General features: G+C 42.8%; 2 protein-coding genes across 4 annotated transcripts; both read left to right on the top strand.

The window, feature by feature from the left end:
• Positions 1 to 431: 431 nt before the first annotated feature.
• LOC142957332 (uncharacterized) lies at positions 432 to 10413 on the top strand. Its single transcript, XM_076099073.1, has 4 exons — positions 432 to 1664; positions 4767 to 4813; positions 5253 to 5338; positions 8600 to 10413. Exons 1-4 carry the CDS (start codon positions 796 to 798, stop codon positions 9518 to 9520), a joined length of 1923 nt encoding a protein of 640 aa, XP_075955188.1. The 5' UTR covers positions 432 to 795; the 3' UTR covers positions 9521 to 10413.
• A 4128-nt stretch (positions 10414 to 14541) lies between these two features.
• Positions 14542 to 15747, top strand: LOC142950125 (putative G-protein coupled receptor 173). 3 transcript variants are annotated; one of them, XM_076092042.1, is made up of 2 exons: positions 14542 to 14635; positions 14678 to 15747. In XM_076092042.1, the coding sequence occupies exons 1-2, from the start codon at positions 14542 to 14544 to the stop codon at positions 15745 to 15747; spliced, it is 1164 nt and encodes a 387-aa protein (XP_075948157.1). The 3 variants fall into 3 exon arrangements, with proteins under 3 accessions (XP_075948157.1, XP_075948149.1, XP_075948142.1); XM_076092034.1 differs by having other exon boundaries at positions 14542 to 14638; XM_076092027.1 differs by having other exon boundaries at positions 14542 to 15747.
• Positions 15748 to 16074: the final 327 nt, after the last annotated feature.

The following is a 16074-nucleotide window of genomic DNA, read 5'->3' as shown; positions in this document are numbered from 1 at the left end:
GTAAACAATTGGCTTTCAATTGAGGCGACAGGCCGTAAACACTCGTCTGTGTGATGATTTAGATAATATGTTTATTCCCAGAAGTGGACGCACTCAACTGTAGCCTCCTAATCAGGTTTATACAGCTCGGTCTTTTGTTTTGTAACACATACATATTCATACAATATTGATTGAAATGAGTGTGTTTATTATTTAATTTCCTTTCGGGACTTTACCCATGAGAGTCTAAGGTGATGAAATAGAAATTATATCCTGCAATAATAGTTTCCACCTGATGGTGTTTGCAGAGGTTTTAATATATACTGATTGTGTCTATACATCAGTTTTAAAATGTGCCATACCCATAGACTGGATATGAGAAGGTCATTTGGCTTGATATCACTTTAATATCCAATTTCCAGTAGTGGGCGTTCTGCCAGCCCAAACCAAACAGAACAAGGGGGAGTCGCAGGGTTATACCAATTTAAAAGACACATTTGGGGCACGGAGAGCCCTGTAGGTCAGTGCTAAAATTAGAGGCTGCTCCTTCCGCGACAGCAGCCAAACTGCGATGCATAACGTCATGTAAACCAGGGGATACACTATCACAAGGGCTGGCAGTAAAGACATCTTTCCATGGGTGACATTTAACGCCACACGTTGACTACAGAGGTCGTAACGCAGCGACCGAGCAGGATCTACACTCGGCACAGCTGCGCAAACAATGAGTATTTGGTAGTGTATTTTTTATTTTTTTGGAGACGCGATAATATTTTCTTCAGCGCACAGGTTCCATGACTGTACACTTCTGCAAATATGTCTTTTTTATCCATACCAAGTCAAGAGGGCCTGTTCACCACGATTAAAAGCGACAGATCAGCCGACGCGTCAGACAGACACTTGGACGACGGCGACTATATTGATGATGAGGATGATGATGATGAAGAAGACGACAACTCCGAGGACGTCCGCCTCATCCCGAGATCCTCCCCGGTGCCCAGAAAGCGAGGCCACTCTATCTACGATGAGACCGCCGAGTACATGCAGATCCATTTGGCGCTGCCCGCCGGGAAAAGAGTGTTTTTCGCCGACACAACAGGTGGGGATCTGGTGGACGTGAAGGAATTTGTTGCCTTCGAATCGGACGATGAAGAGGAGAGCGCAAGGTGGGAGGAAGAGGAGGCAAAGTATCGAAAGCCCCTGCGAGAACCGAGCTATCATGTGCAGCCAGAGTTTCACGCACCCACCGCCAGTGCCCTGCTACAAGCGGTGCATTTGAATAAAGTGGAGGTTGAGCAGATGTCTCCAGCAGAGGATGAGCCACTGGCCTTCTGTGGGGTGATACGGGTCCTGAACATCTCCTTCCACAAGGCAGTTTATATCAGATCCACCATGGACCACTGGGCTACTTACTTTGATCACCTAGCAGAGTATGTCCAGGGATCTCATGATGGCAGCACTGATCAATTCTCCTTCAAGCTGACTTTTGCACCACCTTATAACACACACGGCTCTCGCATTGAGTTTGTTGTCCGCTATGAAACCTCTGATGGCGATTTCTGGGCCAATAACTCCTCTATGAATTATGTGGTCACTCTGCTCCTGTCCTACGAAGACGACTCGGCTCAGACTAACAACGACTTGCAGCAGGTGAGAGGCATCCTGAGACCTCCAAAGGCTTACAGGTAAACTTCCTCCTGTCACACGGCATGCTTTCATTTGTCAGACCAACGGATGCATATTTAACACACCATTTGTGCAATATTTTGGCAACTGTCAAGAGATTCCCTTGACCTTCGACATCCACAGATTGATCTGCTCACTATTTATCATAATTGGTAAAACCTCAATTTGTTTGAAGGTGTAAAAATTAAGACGCTCAAAGTCACAATAATTTCAGAACGATAATACTTTCAGAGCCTGGTATCTAATACATAGCCCTAACTTTGGCAGAGGTTCCATATTAGCTGTCAAAATCACAAAGAGATAAATCACAAGAGCAGTTGACGTTGGGGTTGTGCAACAGCTGCAGTTGCCTACTAATTCCCTGAGGGTTTTGTTGCTGAAATGAGCATTCAGCTTTATTCTGGAGTTCTGCCTGGCGACTGCATATTTAGCGTGGTAAGACGTGCTGAATCTTGATAAACACAGTTACACAGTCGGTTGCATAATGAGAGCACAAGGGTGAGTGTCAAAGCTACCGAGTTCAGTTTGTTTATAGCTGCAGTGAGAGATAGAAAGAGTTTTGGAAAAGAGTGCACACACCCCCTTCAGAATGCCAATCATCCAGTGGTGTCTGAGGGCGATCAAAATAGGCAAAAGGGCAGGTGTCGATTTCAGGCCTGACGTTTCCCTGCCCCCATTAAATGTACCTCTGACCTTTTCTATCAGAGTCATAGGGGAGAGGAGCAATTTCATTGCAACAGATTGGCTTCTTTCCCTTGAGTAGTTTGCACTCAAACCACCTCTCGTCTTTATTTACATCACTTGAATCAGCTAATCCCCGAGAGGAAGAATGAAATGCCTTTTATTGTTACATCAACATGAAATTGTGCGGTGAATCTCACTATATGTGCAGTGACAGAGACGGAGGACAGCAGGAAAAATAAACCCTCCCCCCTTCCAGCTTATGAAAGAAGCAAACAGGGGGTGCACTGATGTAGTTGTCATGTAGGTCTGTTTGGAAGCTGGAAGGGGCCAGATGGGTTGAGATGAATGAGTCACCGATCGGAAAATGGGGGAGTTTGGGGAGAAGAAACCGTGTCGACATCCCCACCGTAGCTACCATCATAGATTCATTAGGTGCTTTGACGTTCACTGGTAATTCGATTTGAACGCATCAACAAGGCAGCCAGTGGGACAAAAGGTTACTACGGGATGAAACAAGTCTAGACACTTGCAGGTGATATGAATTAGTAGGTTCAGTTTGGTTTAGATATTTAACCGAGGTGTATTCCCCTCAGGTAAATACAGGTGTCACACATTACTGTAGCTGATAGTGAATACTGAGACCAAAGCAGGGAGGATGCTGTTTTTCTGCGTCGATGACTCAGCGATTTATGAGTTTTGACTCGGTCTTAATCTTTTTTTTTTTTTTTGCATCAACTTGCTGCTGATTTTTGCGGTGCGACCGGGGCCACAACCTCCAGATCAAGTAGAGCCCAGGCAAACTAATGTTGTAACCTGTATCTAAATCAGTCTTTTATCACACACCTGCGCACACAATCACAACAAACCCTGTTTTCCCTTAGAACAACATCAGGCTCAGGTCACACTAGGGGTCTGAAGTTTTGGTTTGGACCAGACATGTGCCTGCAAAGCTACATGTCAGCCTGACACCTTTAATGTAACCTTCAAATGCATAGTAAAAAAGTTTGAGGTCTTCTTTTAGAAATTCAGTTTTTTTCCAAAAAGGACATTCTCTTGCTATTGTAATTGTTGTTGAGGATGCCGCGGTTGCTACAATAGAGCTTGAAAACGTGTTTACAGGATGTGCAGAGCTTCACATTTGTTGACTGCATATGAGGTTTACTCCAAGATCTTTGTCGGGTCCGTATCAGATTTTAAATCTACTTAACTGATATAAAAGTGGACGTGCAATAAGCACAAGGAGTATGAACAGCTCTTCCAGCTGCTGTCACATGCTCGTCACACTTCTTGACCTTTAGTTCATTTGGCATCCTTTAAAGGACTTTTGGCAATGTTGCAACAGGAGCGCCTTCTTATCGGAAACATTTCTGCGCCGTGAGTTTGCAGATTATTTTTAAAATGAATCATGGCTGAATTGTATCAACTCTCCCATCAATTTGTCAATATTTAGGATCTGATTTCAGTATATATGAAATCACGTCATGGGTGTTAGAAGGACGTGTATTTTATGTTATTGGGCAGCCGAAGAGAGGCATTTAGCCCAATGTCAATATAATTATATTTCACACATTAACTCCAATATAGAATATATATATATATATATATATATATATATATATATATATATATATATATATATATATATATATATATATATATATATATATATATATATATATATATATATATATATATATATATATATATATATATATATATATATATATATACTGACTTATATTGTGCTTGCACTTTTCAATGACCCCTCAGTCCACAATACCTCACTCAGTAATTTCCCACCTTGCCGTCTATTTAAACGAACACTCTAACGAGATGTCTAATCACTGAGGCGTTTGGGCTGCTCAGCCGGTGCAGCAGTTCAGAAACAGAACTGTGCAAAGAGATACTTAGCCATATTTATTGAATATGGCTAACTCAGCACATTACCAGCCACACTGCATCAGCAAATATTAAGCCTAATTCTCTGTAACAGGTGCAGACGATGGTGCCTGACCTCCTTCTTCCACCATTTAGAATGGGCCTTCTTTCTATATTAAATACTATTTTCAATTTCGGGGCCTAAATTGGTGTTCTTTCTTCACAGACACGCTCACTGCATTTGTCGGCTGATTCAGATGCTGCTTTTATAGCCAAAGACGAGTCGTCAATACAAAACTGTCTGGGTAATCGTGTGGAGGATTTGGCTGCAAAGCCGTTGTCTTGGTTTATTTCAAAGGTCTCACCGACTGCATCAACGACTCTAATAGTCGACTCTAATGCATAATTATTATTAGGCCTCATGTTCTAGGCCCTAGATCTGTGTGTGACATTATAAGGATGTACTTTTTGAATTTTGTCTCATTTTTAATGTTCTATATATATATTGTTTTATAACTCAAATTTCTCTTTTCTTTCAGTATGAATGATGATTTCGATTCAGAAGACGAGCAGGAAAAGGATGAAGGTACAGCGTGAATGCTGTAGTCCAAAATCACCTTTGACATATCAATTCGTTATCTGAGACAGCTGAGACATAAATGATTAAACATTAACATAATGGATAATTAAAGATGATTGCATTTCATAGGATGTAGAAGTGATCACTCTGCTTGAAGTGGGAGGCTACTTTGCCAGTATTGCCCATCCATGAAGTTGGGGAATAAAAATGCTCAATCATACATTTCCCAAAGTGCCACTCAGTATAATGTCTTTCGGTATAATTCCCCTGCCTCATACTGGAAATGGTCGGTATGTAATCGAGCTTTTCTGTGGAAAGATTTAAGTCTCAAACACTAGATCCAATCTGAGGCACAGAAGGCATGACGCAAATGCTTTTGTCTGGTGAGTGACCCTTTAATTAAACTAATCAGGCTCTCACGGCGTAATTATCTATTTTACATCAGCAGAAGAAGCACGGACCTCCAGGACTGGACTTGTCAGACCTACATGCGTCTGCCCAATCATCGTACAGCCGGAGATTGACATAGAGGTAAGTGTAAGAAGAAAAAAAAGACGAAAAATGATCTTGAATTGAATGCAGTTGTTGACACATTCCCGATTAACAGGTAAGCAGGTTAAGTGCGTTATCCCTTTAGTCTAATAAAACGTAACAAACATTTCTGGTCAACTTTTAAAGCTCATCATCACTGGCTTGGTTGTTTATATTGTTCACAGCTCATTGAAGCTTCAGCAACAACTTAGGTAATGTCTCGCTTCTCACCGCTGTAGCACGAGTACTGTATGCTATCTGTCCTTCGTATTGTATTCATATCATGACGCATGCGGTTCAGGTTTTTGCACCTTCGGATTTTTCATTCATTCACACCATGAGTAAGCATGTCTATATGTCTACATTATTTGTGATTATGACCGAAGATGTGCTGTTGTCGAGGCGTTTTTATCATTTGCATTGAAATGTTACTGAAATTCATTTCAGACCACACGCAGCCCTGTTGTTTTTTAAAATAATAGTTTAACATGTTGGGAAATACACTTATTCGCTTCATTGCAGAGAGTTAGATGAGATGATAAATACCACGCTCATATCTGCCCCTATGAAGTTGGAGGAGAAGGTTAGCTTAGCATAAAGACTGAAAGCAGGAGAAACGGCTAGCTTGACTCCATCCAAAGGAGAAAAGTAAGCACATTATATCTATACAGTGTGCCTCATGTGCCTTAACAGACATTTATCCATCGAGATCATTATGGAGTCTCCTCTTTCAGTCTTTATGCTTAGCTAAGCTAACCGCCTCTTGGCTGCAGCTTCATATTTAATGAACAGACATGGAAGTGGTATTAATATCGTCATCTAACTCTTGGCAAGAAAGCAAAAAGGCACATTTCCCTTAAATGTAGAATTGCCACATGTGAGTAAATTAGTTTAAGTGTTGCTCAACATAGTGGAAAAGAGAACTGTTGAGCTGCTTAAAACCGGGATTACCTGGGGGCTTACGTTAGCATTTTGGGAAAACAAAAGTTGATTTTGGATGGGTTCCATACATAAAGCATATCAGACTGGAAGAAATTAGTTTTTCAGAAGGAAAGGAAGTTACAGACGGTCGGCATAACACTGATTTAACGACCTCAGTCAGTAAAAACAGATTCCACCTACTGACAGAGTATTAACATGTGATCTGGTTATATTGTTTTACTGATACTACTACACATATATCTGTTAGGCATGTACTCATCATGTTTGTTTTACATCAGTATTCACATGCATGTTCTTTCCCTTTTGGTAGAGCATTCAAATTAAAGATGAACCAGTTAAATTGCTGAACATCAGCTCCTTCCAATCAGTAAATGTTTTCCTTACTCCATACATCATCCAGTATATTTTAAGAGTATTTTTTCAGGGGTTAAACATTCAGACTTAATCATTCCTGACAAATTCATTCTGAAGTTAAATTATTGTCAGTGTAATTACCAGGATCCGCTTATTTAATGGTTCACTTGTGCGCAAAAGTTTGGTTTCCTTTAGCTTTTCACTCAATTCGTGGTGCTATAAAAACAATTTTTAATAGATTTCTCTCTGAGATTTACACAAAGTGCCCTCTTGAGACAATGTTTATGGTGTAAATATATGAAACATAAAATTCCAAGAACAAAAATGGCAGCACACAAAATCATACATGTATATTTAACTCAGTATTGTTGTAATTATCTCTACCTGTGTGTGAGCATATCTGAATGTCTGTCCACGGCTAATCTCACATACTACTGGACCCATCAGCCTAATATTTTTTGTGCTTATTTATGACCGTATGCTCAAGGACCTCTAGTGGTTGCAGCGATTCACACTTTCAAAAAACATATTAAACCGCCATTGACTGCTGACTCATCACTACTCTTAACCCACCGGTAGGGGATGCAAGTGGTCAACGACCGCTTCATTTTGGACCCTTCAAATACTACATCCAGGGTCTGTCCAACACCTGCCAAGCACCAAATGCAGGTCGATTTTCTGTTTGGCGAGTAAATCTCGGAAGGCTATGTGCCACACTGGTAAACGTTTGTACCAATATAGTCATGTAATAAAAAACTATGCTAGGTTACACTGAGAGTCTTTGTGTCATTTAGACGAGCGCTGCTGCTGTCTTCTGCTCTCTGGGTCGTAGTTTATGCACCGTGTGCTTAACGTTAGCACGTGTACGGTTTAGAGAGAGTATGAAGTTAGCAGAAACAGCTATGAAGGTAGCAGATATTTTTTTTTTAAATAGATATCGCCCATGAGCAATTGCTTAGGATTTTGCTCTTGCCTCTTCTCTAAGTTTGTATTCAACATAACTTATTATCTCAATGAAATATCCTGAAACAAATGTATATGTAACACAAAAAAAGGCAATTCAATATCGTGGATGGTAAAAAAATATGCTTGGCCGGTGGATTTTTTTCATTTACCAGTCCCCTTGGCCGGTGAGCCAAAACAGTGGTTGTTAAAACAGAGGTCGAGACTAATGTTGTCCCATCGTCCTGGGAACAATAATGTGTTCGCTACTGCTTGGCAAATGACTAACTAGCTATAATTTAGCAAATGACGAACTAATTAACAGCCGAGTCCTGCACAGATTTAAACAACAGCATATCTGTTGCGTGAGACGTGTGAGTGAAAAACGCGTCTTATCGCTCGAGACGGTTTGTATTCCTTCAATAAGATATTACAGCAATGGTCGTTGCAGACACACCTGGCAAACATCTGCACTCTACTGAGTGCACTTTTCCAGTTCTGTAGTGTTTTTCCCCTCAAAAGGTGATACCGGGTCAAGCTGGATTTTCATCTGGAAACATGAGAATAATATAATATTAAGCCTTAACATATACATGCACTATCTTAGCCCTTCTGTTATTTTTGTTTTATGTCTCTTAGTCTTGCACTTGGTCTTCTGGGCATTGAGCTCATTTTCTTCTCCCTTGGATGCCCTTGTGCTTAAACGACTTCAGTTAAAGGAAACTATCTTTGGACTATCTCTTTACACCGTTTGTACTCACGACAAGGGAAGTCTAAGCATTCAAATGTACATTTTTGCCAATATTTTTTGTTGTGCGTAAGTCAATCCCATCATACTGTGCCTGTTTTGTTTGCATTTCCTCACAATTACATTGTCGGCATGGGATCCATTTCAAAGAAAAGCATTACTATGCAGTAAAATGCTTTTCTCTGCGTGCAACGCTAATGTGGAATGCAAATATCTCCCCTTTGTCTATACACTCTCCTAAGTGTCACTGTCGTCTCGCTGTTGTACTTTAACAGATTGCGGTTCACCCATCTGGTCCCAGTGTCCCACCGAACCAAGAGCCTCCATCTGTTGATGGCACACTGTCCGCTCGCACTGTATCCCCAGGTGAACAATTCCCTTACATGTCTTCCGGAACCACACTTCAAACTAATTCATCCTTTGTACTCTGTGCCAGTGAATCGGTCCAGCCAAATAAGTCACAGCCTTTACCCAGACTCCACTGTGAATTGGGCAACCAAGCGTCAGAGGTGCCCGTAGACAGTAGTCCCTGTGCACTGCTGCCGGCTTCAACTCCCTCTTTGCAACACGAGTCAAGGCCGAGATCAGACAGCTCCCAGGCGGGCGGAGAGGAAATCCCTCCCTCTGAGGCCTCGTGCATTCATCTTCCTACCACAGAGACAAATCTGTGGCCAACAACAGGAGAGGACGGCTCGACCGACAGCCCAGTCATCCATCCTTGTCTTGAACTGCCCGCTGAGTGCTTCGCTTCTCCCACTGTGACTCAAGGCTTTGAGCGCGAGGTCGCAGTGGGATTGAGCGAACTTGTTGCGGGATTATCAGAAGGCTCCACCCGGTCTGCAGCAAATGATGAAGGCAGTACGGCTGAGCTTTTGTCCCCCGTGGCAGAGAGTGAGGCGTCTCTGGGAGAAGAAGGTGAACTCACAGAGAACGTGGGGCAAAGCGTAGCGCTCCAGTCTTCCTCAGCCTGGGAAGAGAAGGAAGATGCTCCCCAGATTTCCCCCGACACATTATTATTCGAGAATCCACCGAAAACGTTGTCAGAGGGTTCTGAGATCCAGTCTGAGCATGACGCAAACAGGAATCTGATGCCATCCGTCATCTTTCTGAGTGCAGTTGTCTCCCTCTCGGTAGTGTTGCAGGAACCCAGTGCCCTCTTTATCATCGGACTACTTTTGGTCTTGCACCGTTTTTGATTACGCCACAAAAATTCATTCTGATCTGCTTTCAAGTGAAGTGCCTTTTCATGATTCCAAAATAAGCCAACAAGTATAAAAAAAACAAAAAACAACACGAGTCTCCTGTTGAAGTTGTGTGTCACTGTGTGAGTTTATAGATCAGTACATGTTTTGATCAAATGAAAGGGTACAATTTACGAGTGTTTCCATACAAGGAGAAAGTGATTACACAAATACTACAGATATTTTTATGCATTATGTGAAACGTGTGCTAGGTAATAGAACAGTAGTCAGTTATTACCCCATTTCTACAACAACATTGTGATCACTCTAACACTAAAACACAGTATATGTTTTGTATGTGATCTGTAATTACTTTGTTCTTGTCCTGTTGATAGTGTACGTGGTGTTATATTCTGATTTATTCAATCAGTCCTATAATACACTATTCGTTGTTGTTGTGAGCGTCGGCTGTTGTCTAACCCCACTGCCATGAATTTAACTTTTGTGAATTCCATGTGTTATGTCTTTAATGAAGGACAAATAACTTTACAGTAGTGGGACACTAAAGAAACTTGGAATGGAATTTTGTTTACAAATGCAAAGTATTTTTGCCTTAATGCCTAAAATATAAAAACCTATGGTTAACATACTGTAAGTTTGAAATGGATGCTGCCTGAGGGACAAAAGTGGAAAACTGTCCAATGTGACATATTTATTCCTCAGCCGTGCACATTTCATTTGATAAGTCTTCCTGTTGATTCTTGCTAGGAAACCCATATTGTTGTTGTTGCACAACACAAAACGTTATCGCACTACTTTGACAACCTCACAGACAGACTGAAGCACTGAATGACATGTTTGAAGTGTTGACAGGTTTTTTTGCGGTGTATTGCCATTAAACGTGGTCCTATATCCTCTACCGTGTCTTTGTTTATTTCTTTGTCTTTTCATCCGCTCTGCCAAAGTTAAGGTACGCATGACGGTTCCATGCACAGTAATGACTCTGCAGTGCAGCGAGACTGACACATCACAGAAATAACATCAGAGCCTTTTTTTCGTCTCTGTCTCCGGAGCGCACTCCGATTAGCTTGAAGTACAAATATACACAGACGGCAACATGAGCCGCAGATAGCAGCCAAAGGTCACGCGTTGCACTGAGGTCATGGTGTCATAGAGTACCGAGCACACTGGCCATTGTAAGCTGAGATCAGTGTTTTAAAGCCGACAGTTCTCAAGAAACCTCAGATGCTACGCAATGCGATGTCACCGACTAGTTCTGATTAGAAGGCTGATATCATCTTTATTGTTTGATCTTGGGAGCCTTTAAGAGTCATATAAAAACGACTCAGTGTTTTCCTGCTAAATCAATCTTCTATATCGTATTAACTTCAAAACCACAAATGTCCTTGGATGTCGGGCGTCCTTTGGATTATGTGGATTATGTATTTGGCCTTAAAACTAAATTATTAATCGGAGCACTTCATAGACTTGTGCGGGGAAAAGGGTGGGAGTGATTCATTTGTGTGATGGAATGTATTAAAAATTTAAGCAGACTTAAAACTGACCTAAGGAGGATAATCGGTGTGAATTCAACCACAGACATTCACTTTGAAATAATTAACGACTTTTTAAGCAATACACAACTGAAAGCCTCATTAGGCAGTGATTTCAAAAGAGGTTCTGTGAGTGAAGCAGTTTAAGGGGTGTTGTCTCACTCTTACTTTTCCTCTTTCCATTCCATGTGGTATCACTGAGGGAGAGTTTAGTTTGTTCCAATGGAGCTATTTCAAACAATAATATTCAACATGTCATTAGAGGGATTAGCACCCATGGTCCATGGATGTTTAGTGGCTTCATCTGATCCATCACAGCCATCATTTAGCCCAAATTTGACTGTTTAGATATGTTTTAGTCCAACATTTGTTCTGTTTACTCCATTTCAAAAGCCTACAAAATCATCACGTTCTGAAGTTAATTTTCTGACTTAAAAACATTTGCTTTTTAAACCAAAACTAAATGTAGTCCTGCTGCTTATCACACAAGCCATCTTGTCAATCAAATCAGGTTATAGGGCATTTATGCTTCCCCCTTGGGGACTGAAGTTGCATCCCTCATGTCCTGTCACCTCCCTGCTCTCTGGTATCAAATAAAGGCAAAATGCCCCCCTAAATTACACTAACGTATACCGCAGTAACCACTGGGCATTTCACAGTACAGTTTGAGGGTGAATCAGCCAGTGAGATTATGAGTTTTGTAATTCAAAAAATGTACGTCTGTACAAACTGCCATTTCAATAGTTGTTGAGATATTTCAGTTACTTACTTAAAGGTGCTCAATACGAAACTCAGAGCATATTGCCTCCACAAAAACAATGTATTTTGTGTGGAACTATGGTTTTGGTGATGTAAGGGCCCCCTGGAAATGTGTGTTTTATTATTGCCTTAGTAGCACATTACTGCAATGTACCGGGTTCGATTCCAGTCTTGGGACCTTTGTTTCATGTCACACCACTCATTCTTCCCCAGTTCTGTCAGATAAATAATCTTTAAAAAAAAAAAAAACAAGGAGGCCCAAGAATTCTTCCAGAGGACCCGGGATTCCTTGCTGCTGCCCTGTCAGGCCCGTCTGTGTCATTTCGGCTCCAGTCTGTCACCAAGGGCAGCAGGAGACCGATGAAAGACACCGTTTGTTTACAGCTGGAGCTCCTCGCTGCGTGACAAAGCATGACGCCGTCACAGCCTACATGATGCCGGAGAGACGGTTAGAATAAAACATCACTTTCAAATTGCTCACAATAGCTTACTGCTCTCCCTCTCTCTCTTTCTCCCTCTCTCTCTCTCTTTCTCCCTCCGAATAAAACCGACGGTTTCCGCGAATGTGCGAGCATGCCTCCTTGCAAGCAGCCATAATTGGGATTATTCAGGAATAATTCTCCTAATCAAGCCGCGTTGTTTTTCTTTTTCTTTTTCTTTTTTCAAATCGTGATTTCGACAGCGTTTGGCGACGTGACTCCCCTCGTGACATCGCTGGATGTGATCAGAAATGTACTTGTTCTGTCACGGAGGCTTTTTTATTGTGGACTATTAAGATGTAGTCCACCTTCGCTGGACAGCAAAACAAAGACTGCATATTAACAGTTCAGGGTAAATGCATCGCCTTTTTCTGTTTCTGAAAGATGGGGGGAAGAGGTGAATCGAGGCGGTTGTCTGTGTGGACTAATTGTTCTGGTGCCATTAGCCAATATACATGCCAAGACGATTCATTTAGGGGATGCGCGAGTCTTTTTTCCCCCTAACGTTTGTGGGTGGGTTATTATAAGCATTGCAAATCTGACATCATTTGGATATATGTGAACAGATCAAGTTTTGTCGCGTCTGTTTCTAGCCTTCTGGAAATCCATCTTCGACGCGATGCAACATTTAAAAAAAAAAAAAATCTGTTTTTCTCGGATGATATTCAGACAGAAATGAACACATCCCTCCGCGTGAGACTGTAAAAGGGTGGCGGTGGATGTTTTTCATGCATAATCTCTTAAATGTGGCAGAGATCCTCACCCTGGATTGTTTGATCAGCTGTTGATTATAATTAGATAGCCTCTGCCGTCTTATGTTTATTATATGTTGGTCAATTCGATTTCCTCGCGATGGATTTATGAATAACAGGTGTTGTTTGAGCCCGAGAGCACAGCACGAGCATGAGGCTTTATTATGTGTTTTTCTCTCGATTTAAACAAACAGTGAAACAAAGCGACTGGGATCCTTTTTTTGTTTTTGCCGTGAGAGAAGAACATATCCAAAAAAGATGAAGGGATGAAAGGTAGGTTATCCTCTCTCTCTCTCTCCCTCCCTCTCTCTCTCTCTCTCTCTCTCTCTCACACACACACACACACACACACACACACACACACACACACACACACAGCAGAGGTGATTTTGACACCTGTTCATCTGTTTTTCAGTCCAGCCTGTGTTTTTAGGCCTAGCTGACATGACAGCTATCTAATAATGTGAAACGATATTTGTCAAGGTGGCAGAGGGCTGTTCTGTATGGGGGGAAAAACAAGCCCTCAGTTACAGCAGATCACATTATGTTTCCTGGCCTACATAGACACGGCCCACCCAGACAAGCACAGCTTTGTTTTATTATCCCCTTACGGCAATAAATGAGTTTTTAAACAAGGCTGCATCTTGGATTTGTTTTTCTTAAATTGAATTTTCATGTTTTTAATCATGTCTTCTTTAAACGAGACAGGCTGCAGGCTCCTTGCTGAAACACTGAGGCCTGGCTATGACAATCGAAATAATAACTTCCTCCTGTTAAGAGTCAAATTCACACACGTAGGCCAACGGTAAAAAAAAAATGGCTGCCTGCTCTGCTATTATATTTTCACATTTGTTTTGTGCTGTGAATGGTACAGATTTCACCCTGTGCTCTTTAACTGACTGTCACGCACACACACATCAGCAGCGGAGAGAGAGCATAACATGTTCTTTGCTCATTTACAACGTCTCTGTTTGTTGGACATGCCTAGTGTTGGCTGTACTTTGTCTGCTCCATCCCCCCGTACACCCCCATGCATTCACTCAAACACCCACACTCGCACAAAGTATGTGAGCTGTTGTATCTTAGCAACGGGCAAGGTAATTACTGAGAGAGCCAAGGAGCTGGCATGCTGTAGAGCTGCTGATCTGATCCCAGCCTTAGAGAAACAGGAAGGCAAAGATTTCCACTGTGTCGCCCAACACAGCACTTCTACATCCATGCTGTTAAATGTGAGCTTGTTTTCCGTTTAGTGGACTGTTTTAGACCTAACAAGCACCGTCAGACATCTTGTTTTCCATTCCTCAAAATCCGTGTCTCTGTTCACAGGTGGCGAGGTTGTGGACAAAGAGGAAAGATGAGTCTGTCATGTAGAAAAGATCCTTACGGCCTCTCCTTGTAAAGACGAGAGCGCCGCGGGAGACGACGGCTGTAGGAGGATCAGTAGTGTTTATAAAAGGGCCCGAACCAGGCCGGCTCCAGTGGAAGGTGATAGAATGTCTAACCAGAGCTTTGCCATCGATGGCCCAGGCAGTTTGCTGGCTGTACTGGCTTCGCAGAGTGGAATGGCAAGAAGCGGCAGCAGCAGCAGCGGCGGTGGCGGCGGCAACAGTGGAGGAATCTCTGCCATAGATGTGTCTGCCTACTTTAAGCTGATCTTCTTGGGTTTGATCATATGTGTCAGCCTTGTAGGCAACCTCTTGGTCTCGCTGCTGGTCCTACGAGACAGGACACTTCACAAGGCTCCCTACTTCTTTCTCCTGGACCTGTGCCTGGCCGATGCAGTTCGCTCCGCCGCCTGCTTCCCCTTTGTGCTGGTTTCCGTCCACAACAGCTCGGCCTGGACTTACAGCGCCTTGAGTTGTAAAGTTGTGGCTTTTATGGCTGTGCTGTTCTGTTTTCACGCTGCCTTCATGCTGTTTTGTGTGGCCGTCACCCGCTACCTTGCCATCGCCCACCACCGATTCTACGCCAAGCGCATGACCATCTGGACCTGCGCCGCCATCATTTGCATGGTGTGGACTCTGGCCGTGGCCATGGCGTTCCCACCTGTCTTTGATGTGGGGACATACAAGTTCATCCGTGATGAGGATCAGTGCATTTTTGAACACCGCTACCTGAAGACAAACGACACCCTGGGCTTCATGCTCATGCTGGCTGTGGTGGTCCTGGCCACCCACGGTTTCTATGCCAAGCTGCTGCTGTTTGAGTACCGGCACCGCAAGATGAAACCCGTCCAGCTAGTGCCAGCTATCAGCCAGAACTGGACCTTCCACGGTCCTGGGGCCACAGGTCAAGCTGCCGCTAACTGGATTGCAGGGTTCGGTCGTGGCCCCATGCCACCCACTCTGTTGGGCATCAGGCAAAACTTACACAATCAACATCGGCGGCTGCTCGGGATGGAAGAGGTGAGGTCAGAGAGGAGGCTGGGCAGGATGTTCTACACCATCACCCTGCTCTTCCTGGTCCTCTGGGCTCCTTATATCGTGGCGTGCTTCTGGAGGGTCTTCGTCAAGTCCTGCACCATCCCTCACAGGTACCTTTCCATCACAGTGTGGATGAGCTTCGCCCAAGCCGGAGTCAACCCCATCTTCTGTCTCCTGCTCAACGAGGACCTGAGGAAAGTGCTAAGAAATCACCTGCCCAGCTACTGGAGGACTAAACAACACCTGCCCCAGGATGAGGCCTACTGCATTATGTGATAAGATATGAGCTTAATAATTAAGAGAATGTTTCAAGTTTTAAAGGGAGAATTTGGGGAGTAGAAGTGATCTAATGCATCTTGGTTAAGTGTCTGTTTTGTTGTTTTGCACAACAAAATAAAATTGTTGCCGACAAATGCAGGCACAGTGCCATTTTATTAAGAATGTTGATGTTTGAATAAATGTGTCAGGTGCAGAGGTTTGAACCTAGAAAAAGGCCTGGTGACACTTTAATGGTTTGTATTTCTGATGATGTACTGTATGATTAACTAAGTAGGAAAGATCACAAGTATCACTGCTCAAACTAAGTGTGACAGATGCCATTTT

The sequence above is a fragment of the Anarhichas minor genome, unplaced genomic scaffold (assembly GCF_050575085.1).
Source record: "Anarhichas minor isolate MPS153535 unplaced genomic scaffold, ASM5057508v1 ptg000003l, whole genome shotgun sequence".
NCBI lineage: Eukaryota > Metazoa > Chordata > Actinopteri > Perciformes > Anarhichadidae > Anarhichas > Anarhichas minor.
The sequence above is the reverse complement of the archived record's forward strand: the minus strand, read 5'-3'. Positions and strand labels throughout refer to the sequence as shown.